Source organism: Thamnophis elegans, chromosome 1, assembly GCF_009769535.1.
Source record: "Thamnophis elegans isolate rThaEle1 chromosome 1, rThaEle1.pri, whole genome shotgun sequence".
Taxonomy (NCBI): Eukaryota; Metazoa; Chordata; class Lepidosauria; order Squamata; family Colubridae; genus Thamnophis; species Thamnophis elegans.
In genome coordinates, this window is record NC_045541.1 from 38,747,361 (window position 1) to 38,771,873 (window position 24,513).

The 24,513-nt window shown below is 38.9% G+C and overlaps 1 protein-coding gene across 1 annotated transcript in view; it reads right to left on the reverse strand.

Annotated features, from left to right (window-relative positions):
- The window catches only part of EPC2 (enhancer of polycomb homolog 2), a 45,259-nt gene extending 21,829 nt beyond the window's left edge, over positions 1 to 23,430 (reverse strand). The window contains exons 1-3 of the mRNA XM_032216070.1: positions 23,009 to 23,430; positions 3,207 to 3,366; positions 1,194 to 1,339 (exon numbers count right to left, since the gene is read on the reverse strand). Coding sequence (XP_032071961.1) covers positions 1,194 to 1,339; positions 3,207 to 3,366; positions 23,009 to 23,161 — 459 coding nt within the window. The 5' untranslated portion in view covers positions 23,162 to 23,430. The remainder of the gene's footprint in view (positions 1 to 1,193; positions 1,340 to 3,206; positions 3,367 to 23,008) is intronic.
- Positions 23,431 to 24,513: the final 1,083 nt, after the last annotated feature.

Sequence of the window (24,513 nt, forward strand, 5' to 3'; positions counted from 1 at the left end):
TTTTTTTGTACTGGTGTGCATTTGAGATCTATTGACCACCATAATTACAATTATTCTTTCAAATGTAAATGATCAATGAATGGAAAATTAATTCACAGTTGAAAGACCAGACTTCCCACTTTATAATAGCTATGTACATTTTACTGTATCCTGCATTAAAATATTACATAAAATGTAATTCATTTCCTTTCTTTCTGATATGTACGTTTAAAAGCAAATATGTATTCTAGATATTTTGATATGTAAACATTCGATTGGATTAAAGTAAATAACTTCCAATCCAAAGAGTGGACACCTGTATTTATATTATAAAAGGCAATGGCGATATGAATACAAATAAGACAATCAATTCAGCACACTCTTTTCCATTCATGCTACCTGGTCTCATTTTATATGCTTTCTACAACACAAGGATCCAGCTTTTTTCTTTTACCACTTGACAATATCAGGAAGCTGAGGATTTGTGTGTCTAAGTGTTTCATTTTATTAGAATAACATCTAATAAAATGTTTAGCTTCATAAGTTATGTGGGTCTTTTTCTACATCAACTTATTTAAAATAGAATTAACAGACACTGAATTCTGGAGTAATTCAAATAATTCAAGACAATTTGGATATAGAAGTTTGAGATGAAGTTCATACTGGAGAATGTACATATATTAATCAAAAAAGGAAATAACAGGTAAAATAATGTTTTTCCAATACTTCAAATATAACATTTATGGAAATCATCGCTTTCTCATTGCATTCATCAAAGCTGCAACAGGACGACAGCCATACTAGCCTAAATCACTACCTGCCTAAAATCATCTTGTCTTCTTGTCTGAAACGCTACTATGTGGTATAAGAAATAGCTCTCAAAGTGAACAATTTCCACACACAAGTCAAGGCCTCTAAATATTATGGTAGATAGAGATATACACAAAGTGGAAAAAGGGGATAGCAGCAAAGAAAGGAAAACTCCCCAGGAAAACGGATGTATACAAGTACTCCTTGAATAATTTATATGTCATAATATTTTTCTTAAATTTCTTTCTATAGTATGAAGGATGTATATTTGGCATTTCTGGTAATAAGAAATTATTCATGCATTGTAAATAAAGGCATCCACATTTAGCAAAATTAATAAGAATTCCGTTTTATCTGCAACTGGTATAATGAAGAGTTAAGAAGGGGTGTTGAATTCATGATACCTGATTAGAACTAGCTTTTTCAAGCCTGTCTATCATAATTTCAAATTGCAATGGTTTGATTTCCATCTTCCGATTAAGCCTATTTAATAATGTTTCATCTTCCGAGTCCATATCATAATCAGGTTGTTCATTGTCCAGGTTAAAGGCTGAAACACAGAGAAAAAATAGTTTAATTTAAAATGGCATACTTAAATGGATATAAGTATGCTAATGAACTACATGTGGCTGGGAGGGGAGGGGCGGAATGGCTATCTAGTTCAAGTATTGGAGACAAAAGACATATTTTTATTACTGGTCAAGCCATTCCCTCCACCACTGGGAAGAAAGATTAAATATGTCAGAGCCACAGAGCACCTGAATTGCAGAAAAATAGATATTAAAAACTGTGGAAAAATAATACCTTTACTAAAGAAAGAATTATTAGGATTAATACAATGAAAAAAGGTACCGTTTGCAAAACATTTACAAGAAACCAAGTGGTGAGATATTGGATCTTAATACCCTAAGTCAGTAGACTGTTTTAAACACATTTTCAAAACAATAGAATAAATTACGACAGAGAATGGAGAAAATCATATCATAATTTTAACACAACCAAGTGACCCTTATAATGATCACTTTATTTATCACTTCTTTACTGGCATTTAGGAAAGGCTGATTTTAAAATGTTGTATTTATTATTGAATTTATATCCTATCTTAAATGCCACCCATATCATGGTTAAATAAATAAAGTTATATCTACCTTCCTTTTTTATAAAAGTTTTGAATATGAATATCAAACAGCGATGAAATCAATGCAAATAAAACTAAAAACAAAAATTAGAATACATTTCATTAAATGAACAAAGGCTTTGGGACACAGATGCATTTCGGCCTCTTTTCTAAAGTTTGCGATATCTGAAAGCAAATACTTCTGGTGAAGTGTATGCCATAGGCTGGCAACTCTAGAGAAGGATATATCTGACATGTAGCATAGCGAGCTTCTGACAGCAGAGAAACCTGGCAAGTTTATTGTGTGATAGGCTATGATTTATGTTACTCACCCCATCCAGTGTTGAAATACTGAGTTTACATATTTTTGTTTTAAAAGTAAGCCTATTCTAAGGCTTAAAATATTAAAACCATTCTTACTGGACAGTGCCAAATCATTAATTCTTTTGGCTTCTACCGCTTCCACTCTAAATTAAAATTGTAACATGAATTTGGAGTAAAAAATGCTAAAAGAAGTTTTCATGTAAAAAATAAACTCACAGAAACATCACAATTGTCTTACATAATCAGCAAAATATTTTGTTACTCGGTTATCCCGTTTAAGAACTAAAATTTAGCTTTGGGCTTCCCATTTTTTCTAAATGGATGGTCATTAATGGCAGAATTGATAAAAGATAAGCAGACAAGAAATACACTGTTTTTACTCGTCATTAATATGTACATGCATCATTCATATATTACCTGTTAATGAACCTTGATGTTTTGAATTCTTTTACAACAATAACACAAAATATAATAGGACAGGATAATATAAAAATGATATCAGAGCAGAAATGTCAATATTAAAACTAATTTTAAAGCTATAAAAGACCCAAAAAATCTTCAGAAGTATTGAAAGGACAACAGACTAGAAGTCAGGTAAATTTTCTTAAACAATTCCTACTTGCCTCATAACAAGTAGGAATTGTTTAAGAAAATTTATCTGACTTCATAACAAACAGGAAATGTGCAGAAAGACCTTAAGCAGGTTATCCTACATGGCTTTTGAGATCAAGCAAGTATAAGTAAGACAAACCAATTTTCTGAATATCAGAACATAAAATTTAGAAATTTGATGTGTAAGTACTTTAGTCCACAAAAATAAGAAAACAGATTGCTCCTTTACAACGTGAATTTAATCATAACTTCCTTCTCTTAAACGCATTCGTTCAAATCTCTCTCAAAATACCTTCCTTCCCATTCTGTGGTTTTGACAAGCAATTAAAAAAACAAAACAAACAGTAGTTAATGCTGTACTTACGCTGAATATGAATGAACTGCTTTGGCTGTTTAAATTCTCCTTTGTACAGACGACTGTAATAGTTGACATTGCTTTCTGCTTCAGGAACTGGAATAACCATATTCTCTTTCTTTTCTCTGAAGACTTGCTGTGCCGAGATTGCTCTTTGCAAATGATGTTCCTAAAAAAAAAGCACATTATTTTTATAAAAGCAATATTTTCTTTTATCAAATAGAAAAAGTCTAAATTTCGGGGATGTTTCCTTTTAGGACAGGGAGATACACTGCTTGTCCTTAAATTTAGGACAATCTTTGAGAAATAAAAATCTTACTCAGGCATTTCCACATCAGGATGTAAGTTAAGTTTTGCGGGAAGGGAGGGAGGCCGAATCCAGATAACATAAAGCATAAAGCAAAGGCCTGACCTAAGCTCTTGACGGTTCCATTAATTAAAAATATCTTCGAGATAAAAGTCTGGGGAAGCTATTTACCCACCCTTCTAAAACCACAAATAAATAACATAAATATGTGTGGGCAAGCACTGTAAAAAGCAACTTTAAGAGCAACTGACTATTATAAAGTTTTTTCCCAAGACAGATGTGGTAAGAAGAAGATACTTGGCAAAAAAAGAAAAAAAGAAAGATGTGTGAAGAATGAGCAAAGCAAAGATTGATGTTCATTTTCTGCAATGTAAAGAGAAATAACAAAACAGACTTAAACAGAAACTCTTGCAGAACAGCACATCTAGCAATCAATAAATTGAAAAGTTAAAATATTTTAAAATATTAATAAAGAACAGGTCTAAATCTCTCTCTTCATACTGTAGAAACATTCCCTCTCAAAGTAAAAAATAATTCCAAGGTTTATTTTTAAAACAAATCCCTTTCACCCACTCTATCAGACATGAACTCTAATACCACAAATATACCTATCTGTGCAAGGGCGATTTTTCAGAGAAACTGAATATTTTGAATCCTTTATATACCCCTATACAGTACAATTTAGACTGCTTCACACAATATACCCATTCAATTTTTTTAATGCACATGAAGACACAGAGAGAATTCCCAAAGTTAAACATACATAAAGGAAGATAAGTGTATATGCTATACAGGTAGTCCTTGATTTACAGCTGTTTTAGTGACTATTCGAAGTTACAACAGCACTGAAAAAAGTGACTTACAACCATTTTTTCACAATTACTACCATTGCAGCATCGTCATAGTCAGGTGTTCAAACTGGTTACATTTATGATGATTATAGTATCCTGGGTCCATGAGATCATCTTTTGCAACCTTCTGACAAGCAAAGTCAATGGGGAAGCCAGATTCAATTTAATAATCATGTTACTAATTTACTAGCAAGTGTACTTTGGGTTTTACTGATTAGATTGATTTGTTATTATAGAAATGGCTAGTTTATACTATTATGGAAAAATAAAAGGTTTAGGTTCCATGTTAATGCCTTATTCTACTGCAACAGAAGGAGTCGGATGTCAATGCCTTTTTTTCCTTTCCTTTCTTCCACCCTTTTCTCCCCTTCCCCTCCCCTGAGTGTCCTGCTATTTGTTTTTATATTTTTGTATTTTATATTATGAAATAATAATAAAAAGATTTACAATATGAAACAACTGCAGTGATTCACCGTGGCAAGAAAGATAGTAAAATGGGGCAAAACTCAACTGTTTCACTTAGCAACAGAAATTGGAGGCTCAATTATTGTGGTCTTAAATCAAGGATTACACCAAGTATATAATCTATATTTACTAGGATATGTATTTTCTATGAGATTGTTGAAAGTAAAAAAACCCTCAAATAAATTAGCATTTTTAAAATAACTTTGACATTAAAAACTTATTATTACACAATAAAGCAAGGATTAAATTCATGATTTTCAAAAGATATAGTGTAAGATATTGCTGCAAATTACCATTGCTAACTATGAACCAACTCACAAAAAACTATTATCTCCTATAATAATCCTACCCAATACTGGAACAGTTTTATAGTAAAGCAAATTACTAAATCACGTCTTTTTTTATCAAATTATAAAAAAATAAGGCAAAAAGACAGAATGTATGTAGAAGTTAAATTTAGTGATAGCAACTTTATTCATTTGAAATGTTAAATGTAAGCTCTAATTAAAAGGAAATTGGTGACAGAACCTCACACCAGCCATTTAATGGGCTCCATCCCGTCTAGGTTCCCCAGACCCGCTGACAGAATCAGGTCTTCAGCGCCTTCCGGAAGAGTGTTAAGAGTGGGGGCCATTATAATCCAAAATATGATTTATAAATTAACATTTTATATTGTCTAATCATGTATCTAACAATTGTAAATAAATCATTATCAACAATAAGAGTGAGTATGAACAGCGTTTATTACTTATAGCAATCTCCCTGCATACTCCGAATTCTGAGCAGGGGCATTGGTCTTACCTGATATGAATCAAAAATACATTTCTGTACTTTCCTCTGAATATCTCAAGCAGCAAATTCCATGGTTTACTAATCTACCTTGTAAATGAGAAAGAATCAAATAATAAAACAAGTGCATACGTAATGCGAAGCCACAGCCCCATTCATTACTGTAGCCAACCATAATGTGTTATAGTTTAGCATATTTTATGAAAACAATTCTATTCTTGCTAATGAGCCAATAGCTCATATTCATCTAATGAAATTAGAACCTAGCTTTTTTCAGGCCCCATCCAATCATGTAAGCATTATTCAAAGCTTTGACTGAAAATGTATTTCCAAAAATAGCTCTGAATCTAAATGGAGCTCAGCATTCTTAGAAAGTGAAAACAATTGGTGAAAGCAATTTCATATCAAAGCATTCCTAGCTTCTCAAAAGAAAAAGGGCAATTAAAATAGGAATTTTGTGGCAAACTAGATGGAGAAATAGATTGCAGGCATTTTGTTTTCGTTATAAGAATATCATGGTTCAAGTAAATAAGAACATTAAGCTAGTTTCTGGTGTGACTTTTTGCATACATTTTATATGGAGCAGGGAAAAGTGCTACCTGTTTCCACAATATCTATGTTTTATTTATGTCCTGTGTGTCCATGTTTATGTGTGCTTCTATAAACATTATCTGAATATTTTAATAAAATAGTTTTGTTCTGCTGTGTGATATCTAATATGCAATTAGTCAATACAATATCTTGGTTATCATTTATGAAATCCAATCATACCTTGAAATAATTGTAAAGATGCAGCTCTGGAACAACATAAACCCAGGAAACTGATTGATGGCTTCTCTATGTAACTCTACAACATGGGTCTGTCCCAACTATACCAATATGAAACTGCAAAGACTATAAACCAGATTGGCCGCATACAACATCAAAGTTCACTATATACCTAGAAAGAGATATATTTCTCCTTATTAACAGTAAAATACAAACAAACAAAGCAAAGAACTACTCAAAGGAGATACCGTTTTTTTTTAATACTACAAGAAAGTGAAAGGCTAAAATGTTGAGGTTTAGATTGAGGATTAGCTTTTGCTCATGAAATGAGTTCAGTGAGAAGTCTATGATACAACCAAAGCTATTTGCTGATGGAATGAAAGATATGGTTGCAAATCTGCATTCTCTCATAGCTTTCCCAAGAGATAATCTATTAATGGTGGTGCAGTGATCCAGTTTCAAAGGGAAAAAGGTGATTTGGAATACTGTGGATATAGTTAAAAACATCACCCACATGTGTTCTTGATGATGTTTTCACCTTCAAATCTAAATTGCTACACAACACTAGAACCTGTAACTACTTTAATGTTAATTCAGATCTCCTTATTTCTAATAAAGTATGACTAAGTAGAACACTAGATAAAAAGCCATTGTGTCTTTCTAAACATACAACTAATGAACAGTACGGTATTGTATTTACAAATTTATATTATGCTTTATTTCAAGTTTTTATTAAGTGTTCTTTCTTGACATCTACTAAGATTGTAAACTTGCAGAGCAGATTAAAAATGATTAATTCTGAAATAATGTTTTGTAACGCAAGCCAAACCTCACAATAATTATAAAATGTTAAGCAAATTATTGTACAGGTAGAAATATATATTAATCACATTATAATATACTGTCTAATTTGTTCAATCTCAAGAAAAAAGCTTTCTTTTAGCAAACCAAATACTCTTGTCAATATAAGGCATTATTATAATGGACGTTAGTCTTAACTGATACATCCGTTTTCTGGAGGTGGGGATAACATCCAGGAATGAGTTTACTCCATCTGTCATCCAATTGGACTGAGTCTGCAAGCTGTGATGACATGCCTCCTCTGCTAGCTCCTCCCAGTTTTTGACAAAGGCATCACGGCAGACTAACATATGGCGCTGAAGAAATGTCTCCTCTCAGACTCAGGAACGGACACATATCCGGGTGGGGCTGGATGCTATTTCCACTTCCCAGAGAACAGGTATATCAGGTAAGACCAACGCCCATTCTCCATAGTGGTGGAGATAGCATCCAGGAATAGAACATATCAAAGCCTGGCTGTTCTACGGGTGGGCCGTTGTCCGTTCTGAAGTCCCATGAACTGTGTGTACTCTCTTGCAGCACCCGCCTGCCAAAGGTAGCCTCTGCCAGGGGGAAGGTGTCCAACTTATAATGGCAAATAAATGGGGATGGAGAGGTCCAGGTTCGACAGATCTCTTCTAACGAGGCCTGCGTTGCCCATGCTGCAGTCATGGCCGCACTCCTGGTAGAGTGGACAGTAATATGTCTAGGCAGTAGTAATGCCTGCAATTCATAGGCTTTTGCAATGTAGTACCTGATCCAACGTCCCAAGGAAGATGAGGTCACCTTGTTGCCCACCCTGGCTGGCTGAAAGGAGACGAATAAAGATTCTGTGCATCGGAGAAAAGAGGTCCTCCTGATATAAATGCAGAGGGCTCTCCTCACATCTAGTGTGTGTTACTTCTGCTCCAGATGATGGACTAGTTCAGGGCAGAAGCTCCTGGGCTCTGTGGAACCAGGTGTTTACCTTTGGAATGAAGGATGAGTCCAGTCGTAACACCACGCTGTCCAAATGGAATACACAGAGGTCTTGTCTCACTAACAGTGCTGCCAGTTCTGAAACCTGCCTGGCCAATGTGATGGTCATGAGGAACGCCATCTTAAAAGTAAAGGAGCAGAGGTAGGTAGTCCTCAAGGGTTCAAAGGGGACCACGGTGAGGGAGTTCAGTACCTTGGTAATGTCCCAAGTGGGATATCTGTGAACCACCGGGGGTTTGAGGTTGGTAGCACGCCATAAGAACTGTCAGATCAAAGGAAGGTGGGCCAGAGATTCCAGAGATCCACATGTAAAAACTGAAGCCCGGGCCGGTACCAGTCTCCTGAGAATATTAGGGGACAAACCACTATCTAGTCCCTCCTGGAGGAAATCCAGGACTCGAGGAATGGAAGCCTCTGTGGGAACAAGATCCTTACTTGAGCACCAATGGCAAAAGGCTCTCCCAGTGGTGTTATACAGTATATGCGGTTGGTCGAAGATTGTCTTGCTGCCTGGACTGTCCTGATGACTTTGGTAGACAGATTGTCCTCGCTCAGGACCCTCCGCTCAATCACCAGGCAGTCAACTGAAGCCACTGAGGGTCCAGTAAACCAGAGACCCCTGGCTTAAAGAAATCTTGGTTGGAGGGATCCTCCAGCGTGGAGTCACAGAAAGGTTCACCAAGTCTGCAAACCAAGGCTTTCTGTGCCAGTGGGGCACCAGGAGCAGGAGCTTTGCCTCCTCCTCAAGCATCTTCCTGATGACTCTTGGGATGAGTGGAAGAGGAGGAAAGGCATACAGTAGTCCTGGAGTGGAGAGCATCTGCTCCCTCTGCTCCTGGGGCTGCATATCTGGTGTAGTACCTGTGTAGCTGGCTGTGGCCTGGGGTGGCAAAGAGATCAACTACTGGAAGGTCGAATTGTTCTGTCAGTTCCTGGAACAGGTTCGGATACAGGGACCACTCCGCGTGATCGACTGGAGCTCGGCTAAGCCAATCCACCTGTACATTTGCCACCCCCGAGGTGTTCTGCCTTTATGGACAGAAGCTGTTCAGCCTCATGCATGAGGTACCGGGATCAGGTCCCGTCCTGGCAGTTGATATGGGTCTTTGCGGCCGTGTCCGTGAGGATCAGAATGTGCCTGTTTGCCACATTGTCCTGAAAATGGATGGGGGCCAGATGGATTGCCCACAGTTCAAGCCAATTTATGTTGTGGCTCCGGTCCATCTGGGACCATTGATCTTGCACCATCCTCAATTGTAGGTGTGTTCCCCAACCAAAGAGGCTGGCATCTGTTGTCAACATCAGGCTGTCCAGCTCCCTGAACTGGCAACCCCTAAAGATGGTTGGGGACAACCACCACCCCAGGGACCAGATTACCTCTGGTGGTATACCTGTACCTTGTCTGACGAGCAGCTCCTGCTGGCCATCTGAAGTGGTAGGAGATGCCACTGGAGGCATGTGCTGTGGAGCCAAGCCCAGGGACAATTGCAAAACAGGAAACCATCTTTCCCAGTAACTGGGAGAGCTGGAGCAGCGGTACCTGACGTACTCTCCATACACAGTCTGCCAACACCTGTAGACTGGACTGGCGCTCTTGGGAGAGGTAAACCATGCACTCCATGGTGTCTATGATTGCTCCCAGATGAAGCAGGTGAGTCGTTGGGGTGAGGTGGCTCTTGGTGAGGTTTTTGAAAACCCGTACTCCTGGAGAACTTGAAGCATAAGCTTTCCGCCTGTCCTGATCTGGATTGAAGGATGTTGTCCAGATAGCACTGGATCCACACTGGCATGGTGCAGAGATGCCCCGCTAATTCTGCAAGCAGCTTGGTGAACACTCTGGGAGTGTTTGAGGAAAGGCCGAAGGGCAGGGCTTTGTATTGGTAATGGTTCCCCGCATAGAAAAAGCGGGAACTGCCTGTGGGCAGGAAGGATGGGCATGTGCAAGTATGCCTTTGTGAGGTCCACTGATGTGAGGAAGTCGCCCCTTTTGACACCCTCAGGGTAGAGCGAGTGCATCTTGACTCACTGGTAGATAATGTAACGGTACAGATGCTTGAGGTCTAAAATTGCCCTCCAATCCCCCAAGATCTTTGGAATGATGAACAGGAGGGAGTAGAACCCCCGACTCTGTTAATCCTCTGGAACCGGCTGGATTGCCTGAATTTCCAATAGATGTTGGATTGCTGATCCCACGAGGAACCGCTTTTCCTGGTGCTGTGATATGGGGCACCTCCTGATGAAAAACCTCGGGCGGTGGAGAGGAACTCCAGGGAGAGGCCAAATTTGACCGTTTCCTTGACCCAGGCACCCATGGTTATGTCCTCCCCATTGGCTGGCGAAGAATGCCAATCGGCCCCCAATGAGAAGGTTTGCTAGGCAGTCACTTCTGACAGCAAAAGGGACAAGCTCTGCAGGATCTCTTAGGTGGAAAAAATAGGCCACTCCTACCCGCCCTGTCCTGCTGATGTCCATGTCTGGGAGGGAAACTATCTTTATTGACAGGGGAGGTTGAATCCCTCATCCAACCTTCGAAAGGATGAGCAACAAAAATAAGGATGAGCCTCAGCATGTCAATAAAAGGATGACAGAATTTTGCACTTGTCCCAGGACTCAACCAGAAGTGGTTCTATGGAATTCCCAAACAACTGTTCCCAAACAACCGTTCCCTGGTGAAGGGGACAGATGCAAGTCTCTACTTATGTCTCATGTCCACTTGCCACTGGCAGAGCCAAAGAAGGCATCTGGTCACTATAGATGAGGCAATGGATTTGAATGCAAATATCGCTGTGTTCAGGGAGGCATCTGCTGAGAACTCCATTGCTGCCTTCAGTTTATTAATATCCTGGTGTGACCAAGTATCACCAGGGGGGATCCTATTTTGTAGTTGCTTTAACCAGAGCAATGAAGCTCTGTTGAAAAAGGGGGGCACAATGAAAGCCTTTACCACCCATGCGGCAGCTTGATGACCCTTCTCTAACATCTGTTCTGATCTCTTGTCCTCCGGCTGGAGGGCTTCCTCTGGGGAACCCATCATGACGGATGATGCTGACAAGGCCGCTACAGGAGCATCTACTATGGGAACCTCCAGGGCCTTAGATTTAGTCTTCTCCTTTAATATTATCTTCCTTTATTATGGTATATTCCCGTGAAGGTGAACCAAGGCACGAGTGCCACAGGTGGCATGAGGAGCCATTTATTAGGGCCCGTGAGGCATTGCCCTGTCAGCTCCAGTGCGCTTGTGCGCGTTGGCCAGCTGACTTCGGCCTTCATTTTTGGCTGCTTTTCACTCTTCGGAGGCTTCCCTGAAGCCTCCAGAGGGCAAAAAAACAACCCAAAGCGCAAACCAGAAGTTTGGACTTCCGGTTTGCGTGTTGGGCCATTTTTCTCCCTCCGGAGGCTTCAGGGAAGCCTCCTGAAGCCTCTGGAGAGTGAAAAACAGCCCTACAGGCAACCCAGAAGTTCGAGAAAGGACTTCCTGGTTGCTCATAGGGCCAGTTTTTGCCCTCCGGAGGGCCTCCAGGGGGTGAGGGAGGCAGTTTTTGCCCTCCCTAGGCTTCTAGAAAGCCTCTGGAGCCTGGGTCCATCGCATGCCAAAAGTGTGGGGAAGGCAGGGCTCACACGCATAGAATTATGGGTGCGTGCACAACCCCCCTGCGTTCCCCCCATTTTTGGCACATTATGGGGAAAAGGTTAGCCATCACTGGTATATTAAGGTTAACATAAGCCCAAATCCTTTCTCCAATTCACAAGTAATTACTTTGTAAGCGGAATTCATTTCTCTTTAATACAGTTCCTTATTTTAGTAAACTACTTAAGAAATTGTTACCAAAAAGTTGCTCATAATTTATAACCAATTCACTGCCAGTCTACAGGGATAGCAATGGAAAAGTTTCTAATCATTATAGATTGAGATTTTTATTTTTGTAATGCTTGTAGATAGAGAATAAAATATTTTATTAAACTTTATTTAGAAAATAAAGACAAATACTTCTACTGTAGTTCAATTCCTCAATGCAAAACAAGTGCATTAATATCCATTAATATGCAAAGACCAACACCAAAGAACAGTAAAAGTACTGATTTTGTATTTCACTGCAGCATGTAAAGATAGCTAATATTTATGCTTCAGGAAGAATGACAAATTCTGTGATATGCAACACAGAAATAAAATGAAAAAAGTGTGCTAACTTGTAAATTCTAAGCCTGTGAAAAACAGTTAAAGAGGTAATTAGAAAGCAAAATATTGTGAATGAACAACTGCATTCATTTTTCAGTCAATTAAGAAAGTTTCCTCAGGTCAATTCCACCTGCATGAGTATACACACCTGCTTTACTTTGTCAGCAAATCTGGCAAAAGGGTTGTCTGTGTTTGCACATAAAAGGCAGGTAAATCCAGGAACCTTGAAGCAATTGCATTGAATCTTCTGACAAAGGGACGCTTTGCTTGCTTCAACATTTTAAGGAAGAGTGCTTTACTTGCACCAACATGTTTCTTGAAGCATTCCTTATAAACTTTATAAGGTCTAGTAAATCCCACAAAAAAAAACAGGTGTACGATGATGCCAAAAAGTCTGGATCTTTAACCTTAGTTTTGCAGTCTCTAAAATAAAAATTAACCATTTTTATATAGGGATATTAAAAGTGGTTATCGAGAATGATTAGCAGTAAATTTCTGAGTCTGTCTTCCTCTCCAAAGAATCTGCTGTTGCACAAGTGTTGAAAGGGAAAATCACCAAAACTGGAGATAATTACTATGGTTTGTATCAAATCTTACTTCAGACAAACCAGTATTTACAGGACCCTCTTAACTCTCAGGAGAAGGCTTTCTAACTGCACCATTGGACCTGCAGCCAACCAGAGTTTCAGATACTATTCAAGGAAGATTCTTGTCATTTAGACAACAGTAAAATATGGTAAGGAACATAAAGTGAACAATTATGACTAAACAATAAGAGTTTTCACTTTAAATTGCTACATCACTAAGAAATTTATGAAAGGTAAAGTAGCAAGTACTGTACAATTTAAAAACAACAACCACCAGGTATATTGTTGTTAGAGATCAGAGACTTACTACACCAAGTAATTATGTTTTACCACAACCAGATAAAGGAATAAATACAAAAAAATGTAGGAAGAATGGTTGGAATATAGATAGAAAAGGGAATTTGCATTCCAACAGATTTCATTATTTATTCTCTTTTGCCTCTCTTCGGTGGCTGTCCATGCCAACTACAAGACCTAAATTTGGGGCTCTTTTTTGAAATATTAAAGGGCAAAACAGATAGTTGACTTACACCCCAAACACTGAATATTCTGCTTATGTCCATTCAGTAACATCATGACTTTACACTCCTTGCAACTCTTACAGGATGTTTCTATTTTTTTAAGTCTCCTACTACGAAAAAAAGTTGCTCATTTAATTGTTATGAGAATGGCGTTTTCTATGTGTTACCAATAGTTTGCATGTCTATATTTCACTCTCTCTTTCCAAGCCTTCTCTCTTATTTTTCATAGGGCATTAATGTATATATGCATATATCAAATGATACATTTTTGTTAAAAGCACCCTGTTAAATAGCAATGCTTAGGATTCATCATTCCTATTTAAAAGGATATAGTTCATATTTTATTCTATTATTTTATTTTCAGTTCATTTAAACTTATTTTTGTTTTTTATGGGCATGAGCCATGTAGATTAAGTTCCGGGTGGCAAATAAATATAATAATATTATTGTGACAAAGTTTTAGTAGCATTTTGAGGAATAATATTATTATATTTATTTGCCACCCGGAACTTAATCTACGTGGCTCATGCCCATAAAAAACAAAATAAGTTTAAATGAACTGAAAATAAAATAATAGAATAAAATATGAACTATATCCTTTTAAATATGAATGATGAATCCTAAGCATGGGGTAGAGAAATCATAATAAAAGAACACAAAGAATTTGCTTATGCAAGTTACTATAGCAAATGTCTTTAAAGTATTAGAATAAACTCACCTTATGTAAGCAAGAAAAGCTTATAAAATATATTTGTGTAACTTTTTTTTCATTCTGAGGGGGCAGCTTGTGGGTATAATTGCCAAAAAAAGTATATAATGTGATGTGAATATTTTTATTTTTGTTTTTAAAAAGGTGGATGGTAATGTATATCCCAAGACATCAAGATATATGTCCTGGGAAAAGGAGGGACAATGTGGGGGAAGGTACCATTGTATCTACAACACTAACATGTTTTGACGTAACGTGTATTACACACAGACATACACACACACAAATTATATAGCAATCTTCAAGAGAAATCTAATTTTTATAATGAAAAATGAACCAGCAAGACTTAGAAACATAGGGCTGGTAGGGCCCTTGAAGATCTTATAGTCCAACTTTCCTTTGCAGCATAAATGATGTTGTTGTTGCTGCTGTTAATTGCAAAGTCATGTCAGACCTATTGCGACCCCATGGACAAAGTTCCTCCAGGCATTCCTGTCCTCTACCACCCCCTAGAGTCCATTTAAGCTCACGCCAACTGCTTCAGTGACTCCATCCAACCACCTCACTTTCTGTGGTCCGCTTCTTCTTTTGCCTCAATCTTTCCCAGCATTAGGCTCTTCTCCAGTGAGTCCTTCCTTCTCATTAGGTGACCAAAGTACTTGAGTTTCATCTTCAGAATCTGGCCCTTCTAAAGAGCAGTCAGGGTTGATCTCCTCTAGGACTGTTTGATTGCTTTGCAGTCCAAAGGACTCACAGGAGTCTTCTCCAGCACCATAGTTCAAAGGCCTCAATTCTTTGGCGCTCAGCCTTTCTTATGGTCCAACTTTCACAGTCATACATTGCAACTGGAAAAACATCAGCCTTGACTATACGTACTTTTGTTGGCAGGATGATGTCTCTGCTTTTTAGTATGCTGCCTAGATTTTTTTAATACGCTGTCTAGATTTGCCATAGTTTTCCTCCCCAGGAGCAAGCATCTTTTAACTTCTTGGCTGCAGTCCCTATCTGTGGTGATCTTGGATCCCAGGAAAATAAAATCTGTCACTACCTCTATTTCTTCCCCATTTATTTGCCAGGAATTGAGAGGGCCAGATGCCATGATCTTAAATCACATGATCTCTACTCAATGATATATTTGATATGAAAGCATTTTAACCCAATAAATAGTTCTTTCACTAGACCAAGGGAGATAATTTTCATATATTTCTCCCATTTTTTACAGTGCCTAAATCTCATTTAAACCAATCAGAGGGTCACAAAACAAAAAATAATAATTTTTGTCAATTCTTGTTCTAATAATGGAAGGACACAGCTCCCATATACACACACACAAACCCTTTATCTACAAGGTCTGATATGTGTGTGTGTGTGTGTGTGTGTTTTCGTAGATTTTCATGGGTGTAGGTATGCTGGTCTTGTTGTATTCGGGTCTTTTCCCATATAAGATTGAGATTGTCTTGGCAATGTTTCGGCGAGGTCTCACTCGCCATCTTCATGCTGGACTTTTCGGCTTAAAGCATGGTCGGAGCTGCCGTCTTTTTATAAATCTTAGTGGGGGTGTGTGGAGTGCTGGCTTTGTTTCAGTAAGTGGATTGACTGGTTGTGTGGTTGTATCATGATTGGTAGATTGGTGCTGATTGGTGCTGGCTGTGTGTCTGTTGTTGTTTTGTGTTGTAACGGCCTGGGTGGTGGGTGGGGCTCATTTGTTGACTAGGGTTGGTTTCCAGCTGTCTGGTAGGCGGGAGGTATTGTCACATTTATTCATGTTGTGGGCGTGTTTCTCTATTTCGATAGCTTCCATAATTTTTCTCTTGTTGAAGTGTTCAGTTTTGGAGATTAATTTGGTTCCTTCAAAATTAATTTCATGTCCTGTAGCTTTAAGGTGCTGGAAAAGGAACTTTTTCTTTTTTTCTTACTGCGTTCTTGTGTTCTGCGATGCGTGCATTTATTCTCCTGTTCATTTGTCCTATGTATTTTGCAGGTCTTGGCGTATTCGGGTCTTTTCCCGTATAAGATTGAGAATATCTTGGCAATGTTTCGACGAGGTCCCACTCGCAGGTGGAACCTCGTCGAAATATCACTAAAATACTCTCAATCTTACATGGGAAAAGACCCGAATACGCCAATACCTGCATACCTGTACCCGTGAAAATCTACAAATGAATGAATATATATATATAAATATAGGAAATAGGAATTTGAGACTCAACCAAGTCAATGCAAACAAAGTTTGTCATAGAAAAGTTGACATATTAATATTATACTTCATGTGTTTGGCTGTAAAGAAAAGATATTAGTAATATGTAAAAACTAGGAACTGTGGCTATGGATATACTGCACATTTTAAAAAGACCCTGGATGATTACTGAAATATATAGGGAACATTCACCCAAATGCATTTCTGTAACACAGGAGCAAGACCTCTCTTTCCAAATTACTTAACTTCAGCAATTTATTCCTCAACATCTTTTGAGGGGGTTGTACTTTCATTTGTATGGTGTCCACTTAATTACACTTAGTTTATCAGAACTATCTTCCTCTCCAATACATTTTACTAGAGTTTAAGAAAACAATCCTTTTGAAATTAAAATGACAGACCTTAGACTTTCAGAGTTGCTTCATTTCCACATACCATTTTTTGACGTTACTCTATAACCAATGTATCCAAAAAGTATGATGACATTTTAACAATTTTCAGCAGTTTCTAATAATATTAAAATGCAATGTATTGTATTACAATTTTCAGCTGTTCTTATTTTTAATAGACAAATCTTTAATCATCTGCAAATTACTGTAGAAATAGGTTCTACTATATTCAGTGGTACTTACTTCAGTGAAAGTTCGCATATATATGAGCCAAGGTGGCGCAGTGGTTAAATGCAGCACTGCAGGCTACTGCTAGATCAGCAGGTCAGCGGTTCAAATCTCACCGGCTCAGGGTTGACTCAGCCTTCCATCCTTCCGAGGTGGGTAAAATGAGGACCCAGATTGTTGGGGGCAATATGCTGACTCTCTGTAAACCGCTTAGAGAGGCCTGAAAGGCCTATGAAGCGGTATATAAGTCTACTGCTATTTGACTCTAATTACTTTTAAGATTTACCACTATTATTTGTTATAGAAATTGTATATGAAATGCTTCTATGTTGAGTACTGGCTTTTTCCTGTGTTTCAAAATTGAAACTGAAAATCTTTTAACCCAATCCACTGAAATAACAATTAAATCAGAGGAACTACATTTCCATTACACTGGCATGTTGACTTAGGCTACTTCTATAATATACAATTCCTGTAAAAGAAATAACCTCTGACTTAATATAGATTGGGAGATGTCATATATTGTAAATTGTAAATGTTGTAAGATAGCCAAAGTGAGGGCGAAATCCGCTCAGTTCAGAGCGAAGATCTAGCTCCAAATGGGCAAGGCAAGGAACGAAAACAAAACTACTATAAACTAACTAATAAAATTAAGGAAAAAAATAAACTACTCGACTAGAAATTAAAGTATCAGAGAAAATTCAGCTAAGGCTGCGAAATAGGTCCTGATGGGCTTGGATTGAATTGAAAAACTGAGGCTAGAAAGAGCCAGAAGGCGTGGCCAAAGAATTTCAATCCAGTCCTTGGGCAGTAGGACAGAATTTAACCCTTGCTTGGACACTCCAAGCAGTGAACAGGAGAATATGTATATTTATATATTATATTAAAACTCCAAGATATTTAATAAAACTTTAATCTTTAACTAGTGTTTAACATGGAGCTCCAATTCCAGTAAAGAGAACAGCCCTGATTAGCTGTGGTACACACCTAACACATTATGGTTAAACAAATAATGGAAAAAAGTGGAGAACTGAATATTTTATGATGGCTCACTGAATGCTTTTAACAGATTCTGAAATTAGAAAAGCTTTATTTCTATATGTGCCTGGGGCCAAGAAGCCAGCCTTCCTTTCCCTATCATCGTAATTCATTTTGGGCAGCTAGGAAGTAATTAAGGATGGAATAATGAGAGCCATGGATCTTCAGCTCTCCTATCAGGTCAGTTCTCAACTGAAAAGAATTCATGATTGAGATCTGGTTGATTGCTATATAGAGGTTCAGCAATTTAACAGAAACTCTACAATAATTATTTTTCTATATTGTATGACATATAATCACTTCTATATTTTAAGAGTCCAATAAGTGAATATATACTAGTCAATAAATCAACTTGTCTAAGTCTGTAATTGTATCTTATAAGCAAAGACATTGATATTTTCCCCCCAAAACTCTTACAATATCAAATTATTGGGCTAGTCAAAAGGCAGTGTTTTATAGTTTTCTGTTTGCCTTAAATTACAAGCAATACTACAAATTTACTATTCCATTTTATATTTTTATTTTGTATTTATTCATGACTTCATATTGGTTGTATCCCACTTTTCCTACAGGATCTCAAGTGGCCATATATGACATTCATTCTTACAAATGTATATTCACCCGGTAATTTTGCTCATTATATTCCTTTCAGGTAAATAGAACGAGGAATATGATGGCAGAAAAAGACCCAGTGATCCATCGAGTTGCCCTTTGTGTTTTTTGTTTTTTATTATTATTATATTATTTAATATTTCTTATATTTTTGTATTAATTTTTGTCAGATATCACATGATCACCATATGCAACCCTCTGCCAGTTTCCCCCCTAACTTTGCTTGCTGAAAGCTGGCAGAGACGACCACAAATGGTGATCATGTGACTGAGGAACGTAGCCATTGTAAATGTGAGCCAGTTATCAAGTATCCAAATCAGAATCTATCACCCACGGGGATGCTGTGAATGTCACAGCTATAAGAAACAATTCTACGTTGCCCTGTTCAAGGCTGTTGGAATTTCAAACGGTTACTGAATGAGGACTACCTATACAGACAGGTTAATCAATAAAATAGTACATTGCTTAATACATTAGAAATATAACCTGTCCTGTCTAAATATATTCAGCTATAGAATTCATTTATCAACAAAAAGTGAACAACTCAAAATTATTTAAGAAAAAAAGTTTGTTTAACAAAAATCTTAAACCAGAACCTTAAAACACAATTGAAATATTATAGAAAAAACAGAAGAGTGATTGTAGTAGTTTGGGGTTATGTAAATCCTACTTAAATCTAATTGGGAGTACAACCCGTAACTGGGGTCAGTCTTTAGACAATAAATCAAAATCAGTGTCTGGATTTGCAAAAAAAAAAAAATCCTAATTGTCTAGCAAGGGGAAAAAACCACAGATATAAGTTTTTTAAATGATGTGAAGCTTTTCATATGAAAAGCCATTTTTAAGTTTTATTGCATCTGTAATTTTATTATTTTGAGTAACACATCAAATTTGCCAAGATACAATTTCTATATTAGGGAAGGTCCATGTTAAATTTTGGGAGATAATTAAGTGATACTTGTACAAAAAGAAAAAAAAATGAATAGGACCCTCCTAAAAGCAATGGAGCACTAGAAATCTCAAACTATTATTTGATTTGTTTTCCATCAAATCATTCCATTCAGTAAACTAGGTAATCTAACTAATGCAGTTCACAAAATACTGTTATGTTTATACAAGTACTCACAGTGAGCCTGAACAACAAAGTGGAATGAGTCATAAAACTAAGGAGCTTCAATTTGCAAGATGCTGTGGGCAATTAACCAAACTACTGTAACAGATCAAGGTCACTTTGAATTGAAAGCAGGTGTTGGTCACAACATCCAGTATTCCCCTCCTTTCCCATTATAGCATTTTTTTAAAAGGGAGGTCTCCTTCTGAAACACATCTAGCCTCAACAAATTTTCAGTTTCTGAAGGTTTAAAAGCAGAAAACAAATATATTCATCCTATTCTGACTAAATAAAATATTTTAATAGGTGAACTAAGCTTCATTAAACTCAATGCCACATTCTCAGTTCATAATAATCCCATTTCATATTCTCCCTACTGTCAGGCCCATGAGTATACTGTACATAAGATACACCATGCATTTTTCTCAAACATCAAAAAGAGCAAAACAAATTAATGAGAATATAATCAAGTGCAATACAACTCAGTTTTATAGAATTTTTTTAAAAAATCCCTTCATTGATTGCTACCATACTGTTACATAGAATAAACTGCAATCCAGAAATGAAGCTCTGCCGGATGACACCAGATTGTCTTGGTGGTGTTTGTCATTGATAGAGAGCTATTTACAGGGGATCAGTTGCATTTTAAGAATCTCCCTGTTGAAGAAGCTACACTCATGCAATCATGCATTCGGTTCCCCACCAGGATCACTTGGACACCCTTGGAAGCTCCAGAAGTAGGATATGAAAGCTGTAATAACTGAGCAGTTATTTCCTACAAACTGATACTGAGAGGAAGATTGCTCTGATAGTAGAAGGAATATATAAGTCACTATGACTAAAACATAAGATTAGATACTCCCAGAATCTATTTGGACAACACCCCACTGAGATCTACAGCCCAGCAGAGTAGACTTTTTCACTTTCTCTTTGCCATCTAAACCTGATTTTTTTTTAATTAGCAACCACTTGCAGCAGAATAGGCAGAACATTGGATAAGAATTCAGTCATGCCTGGAGAAACTTTCCATGAGAATAAACATGACTGATTCAGTATTTACTTACTTTATATAATCTGTAAATTCATAGAGTATCTAAAACAAAAAATATGCTAAAATACTTCGGAATAAATGCCACTCTCTTTGGAATACTTCTGAGTAAATATAATTAGAACTGACTATAATTTTCCAAATTCTCTCCCTATGATTTGGAAGTACTTTCCAGTAAAATTAATGGATTATGATGAAAATGTCAGTTTGTATGCATTTATTAATTTGTATGCATTTCAAAATAACAGAAAATGTTAGCATTATGGGAATTTTATTTAAATTGCTTTATTAAAATTACACCCATACATAGATCACATTTTATATCTGGTTTAAGAGGATACTGTTACCTTTAAAACCAATTTAACTAGCTGTTTAGACAATTCCACTTTTTGCAAATTAATTTTACATTTGAATAATGTTATTTTGTTTTTAACTAATCTGTAGAGTGAAAAACAAAATCAACAAAATGTGTAAATATTACAGTTAGCTTTACAAACATACTTCTGACAGAAAGCTAGCAATGAATTAGCAATATTAAAGCACCACTTTAAAATTCATAATAAAAAAGAAAACAGGATGTAACTACAAGCTAACGATCAAGAACTACAAAGCTGTCTATTTTAAAAGGCTAATGAGAAAGCCAATCATAATGAAGTGCAGCCTTTGTTGATGTTGACAACTCCAACCTTTGAAAAACCAATCAAATACAATGTGGGATGGCAATGAGGCGGAGATATCTCTTCATTGAGGAAATTCCTAAGGACATTTACTATGAATTCTGTATGCACACATAGCCCTTGTTATGAGCAATTTGTGTACAGTTAAGCTAAAAATAAAATGATAGAATATATAAAGTCCAGTTTTTAGGGGAAATAATGCACTCTTTACCCAAGCAAGGGGACAGACAACAGCTATTTTCTTCATAGAGATATTTAAATACAAACGTTGCACAGCAGACCATGGACAATTACACATGCAGCTTTAAAATTAATTTCACAATGGGATCAAATGGGATCTATAGATTAGTACCATGTGTTTGTAGCAAATTAGACTCAGTCATTGCAAATATCTTCATGTAGGGAAAATAGTTGGTTTTCATTTGTCAGTGACATCAGACAGGCCTGTTAACTGATCTCAAGTTATAATTTTATGGACACATATTGACTTTTAAAGTATTTCTCACCGAACTGTGTGAGTCTGCAATCCTAACCATAGCTAAATTTACCCCCCTATAAGCATACATAAAGATTTCCGGATTTCCAAAGGAAAGAATTGCATTAGAACGCTTGTCCCAGGAATGAAAATAAAAACACTCCAGACCTGTCAGTTAACAGATGAGAAGATTATATAGAAGAAATTCAAGATGTTTTACTTTGCCTATCCTATACATTAGTCAAAGCAACTGACAGCTTAAGCCCATTTTCCCTAAGCATGGATTGGAAAAGCATAAGATGTCAAAGAAAAAAAATGGGGGGGGGGGTGTCTCAAAGCCCCAAAACAAAAGGGCACAGCGTTGTTTCATGAAAATGTAATAGGGATTCAAGACTTTGCTCGCTTTCCCCAAAACTACGATTTGCCACTTTTATGCAGACGAAGAGCTACCCCCACTGGCTGCTAAAGGAGCCGTCAGCTTCAAAGCGAACCGAGGGGTGGGGGTGGGAGGAAAAAAAAGGGCAAAGCCTGTCTTATGAAGAATTGAATCCCTTGAAACAAGGACTCTCCTTCCTCGGGCTATTGGGAATTCTAGCGGTCTTCTATCCAAGTCGCAAAGGCCCGGCTCAAACACCGAAAACCCGACCGCGGAGCAAGACAAGCTCCTGGTTTAACAGCTCACAAGACAAGTTCCGGCAATAGCGGCCGGCGCGCACACTCTTCCATTCAGGAAAGCCTTTTGCGCTTCCTTCCAGTTACGCTAGCGTAAGGCCTCCCCCTCTTCCCCCCCCCCTCCTTCCCTCTCCCGCTAATCAAAACACTTCGCGAGTCCTGGGCAAGCAAGAAGATGGCGGAGCAAGGCCCCGCTTACGGCGACGGAGGAGAGTTTACGCTGCGCTCTTTACGCAGGCCCCATCGGAAACGTGCGCCGCTGCGGCGGGAAGCGTGCGTAGCGGCGCTTAGTGAATGCCAATGGCCTATTTCCCGTGAGGGGAGGGGGACGTCTGATAAACAATGGTGGGCCCCCCCGCGCGGCTCCCTTACCGATTCCTCCTCCTTTTCCATGCCCGTGGGCATCTGCGGCACGGCACGATTGATGGAGACGCAGTCATTGAGGTCGGGCATGTCCTTGCCGCGGTAGATAGGCAGCGGTTTGGCGGCGTCTAGCGCCCGGGCTCGGAAGGAGAGTTTGCTCATTGTCTCCCCCTCACAATAACACCCCGGGGCCGGGCTGGGGGAGCTGGGGGGGGCGAGGGGGACCCTCACTACGGCCTCACCGCCGCCTCCCAGCCGCTCCCGACCCCGGCCCGACACACCATGGAGAGCCCCGCCGCCCCGGAACAGCTCCCTCGAAGAGCCGCCCGCAGCCCTAGATCCGCGCCGGGGTCGCTCGATCCGCTCCCTGCGCCATGGCAAACATGGCGGACATTAACCAAAGCGGCCAGCGATCCCGGCAACCAACGCGAGAGCGGGGAACTGGTGAGGGAGGGGGGGAGAGAGGAGAGAAGGGAGGGAGAGCGAGCAGGCAGGCAAGCAGGCAGGCTGACGGGAGGGGGGACGGTGGAGTGAGCCGGAGAAGAGAGAAGGAAGGAGCCCAGGCGGCTGCGTGCGCACTCCCAGCCGGCAACCAGCGGCAAGCGAGACGTTTCCTTCTCTCTCGCGCCCCCCCCCCCCACCGGCTTGGCTGCTAAGGGAGAGAATGTCTCCCGTCCGTCCTGCGCCCGAGCCGCTCTACGCGCATCCCACAGAGCACCAACAGACGCTCCCCTCAGAGGGGAAGAAGCCGTGTCGGTGTCTCCCCCTCGCCAGCTATCTTTGCATACGCACACACACCCTCCCGCCCCGAAGGTCTTGCACAAATAACTGCTCAGCTGCACACCTTGTCCTGTGGGGTGATGTTGGAGCGGGCTACGCCCACCTCACCTTCACCACCACCACACCATACCCACACGCCCCGTGTACACTCTTCAGGTAGCGGTCGGCCAGAGGCTCGGGCAAATAGCGGGTGGCTGAGTAAAACTGAAAAAATGGTCCAGCGCCTCGGCTTTGGAGGATGGAGTTCCTCCCGATTGACAGTAGCTCTGTAAAAAAAAAGGAGGTTTTGGGTAGAGCCGAGTTTACCTTCCTAGGTATTAGTTATCCCCTCTTTTTTCTTCTTCAGAGTATTGGTGAACTAGCCAAGTAAACAAATATCCCGATCAAGAAACTGCCAAAGAGCCATCCGTAAATAGCCCAACCTGCACAGATAGGCAAGACACCAGAATATAAACTTGACAGCAAACAGCACTCCTTACTAGCACTGATGATGTTGCCTAGTTTGGGTAGTGAAACGTCTGCAAGAAAACAAGCAAGCTCAGAGAGCACCAAGTACCCCCCCCCCTCATTTCAACCCTGGGCTACAAATATTCTCCTTTATTAAACTAGCTAAGCCCCCAATTCCAAATATGTTGTCTATAATTATTTAGGACATCTAGAAATCGGTATAAATTTAGAGAGCACTGGCATCGGGGATATACAGGTAGTCCTCGACTTACGATCACAGTGGAGTC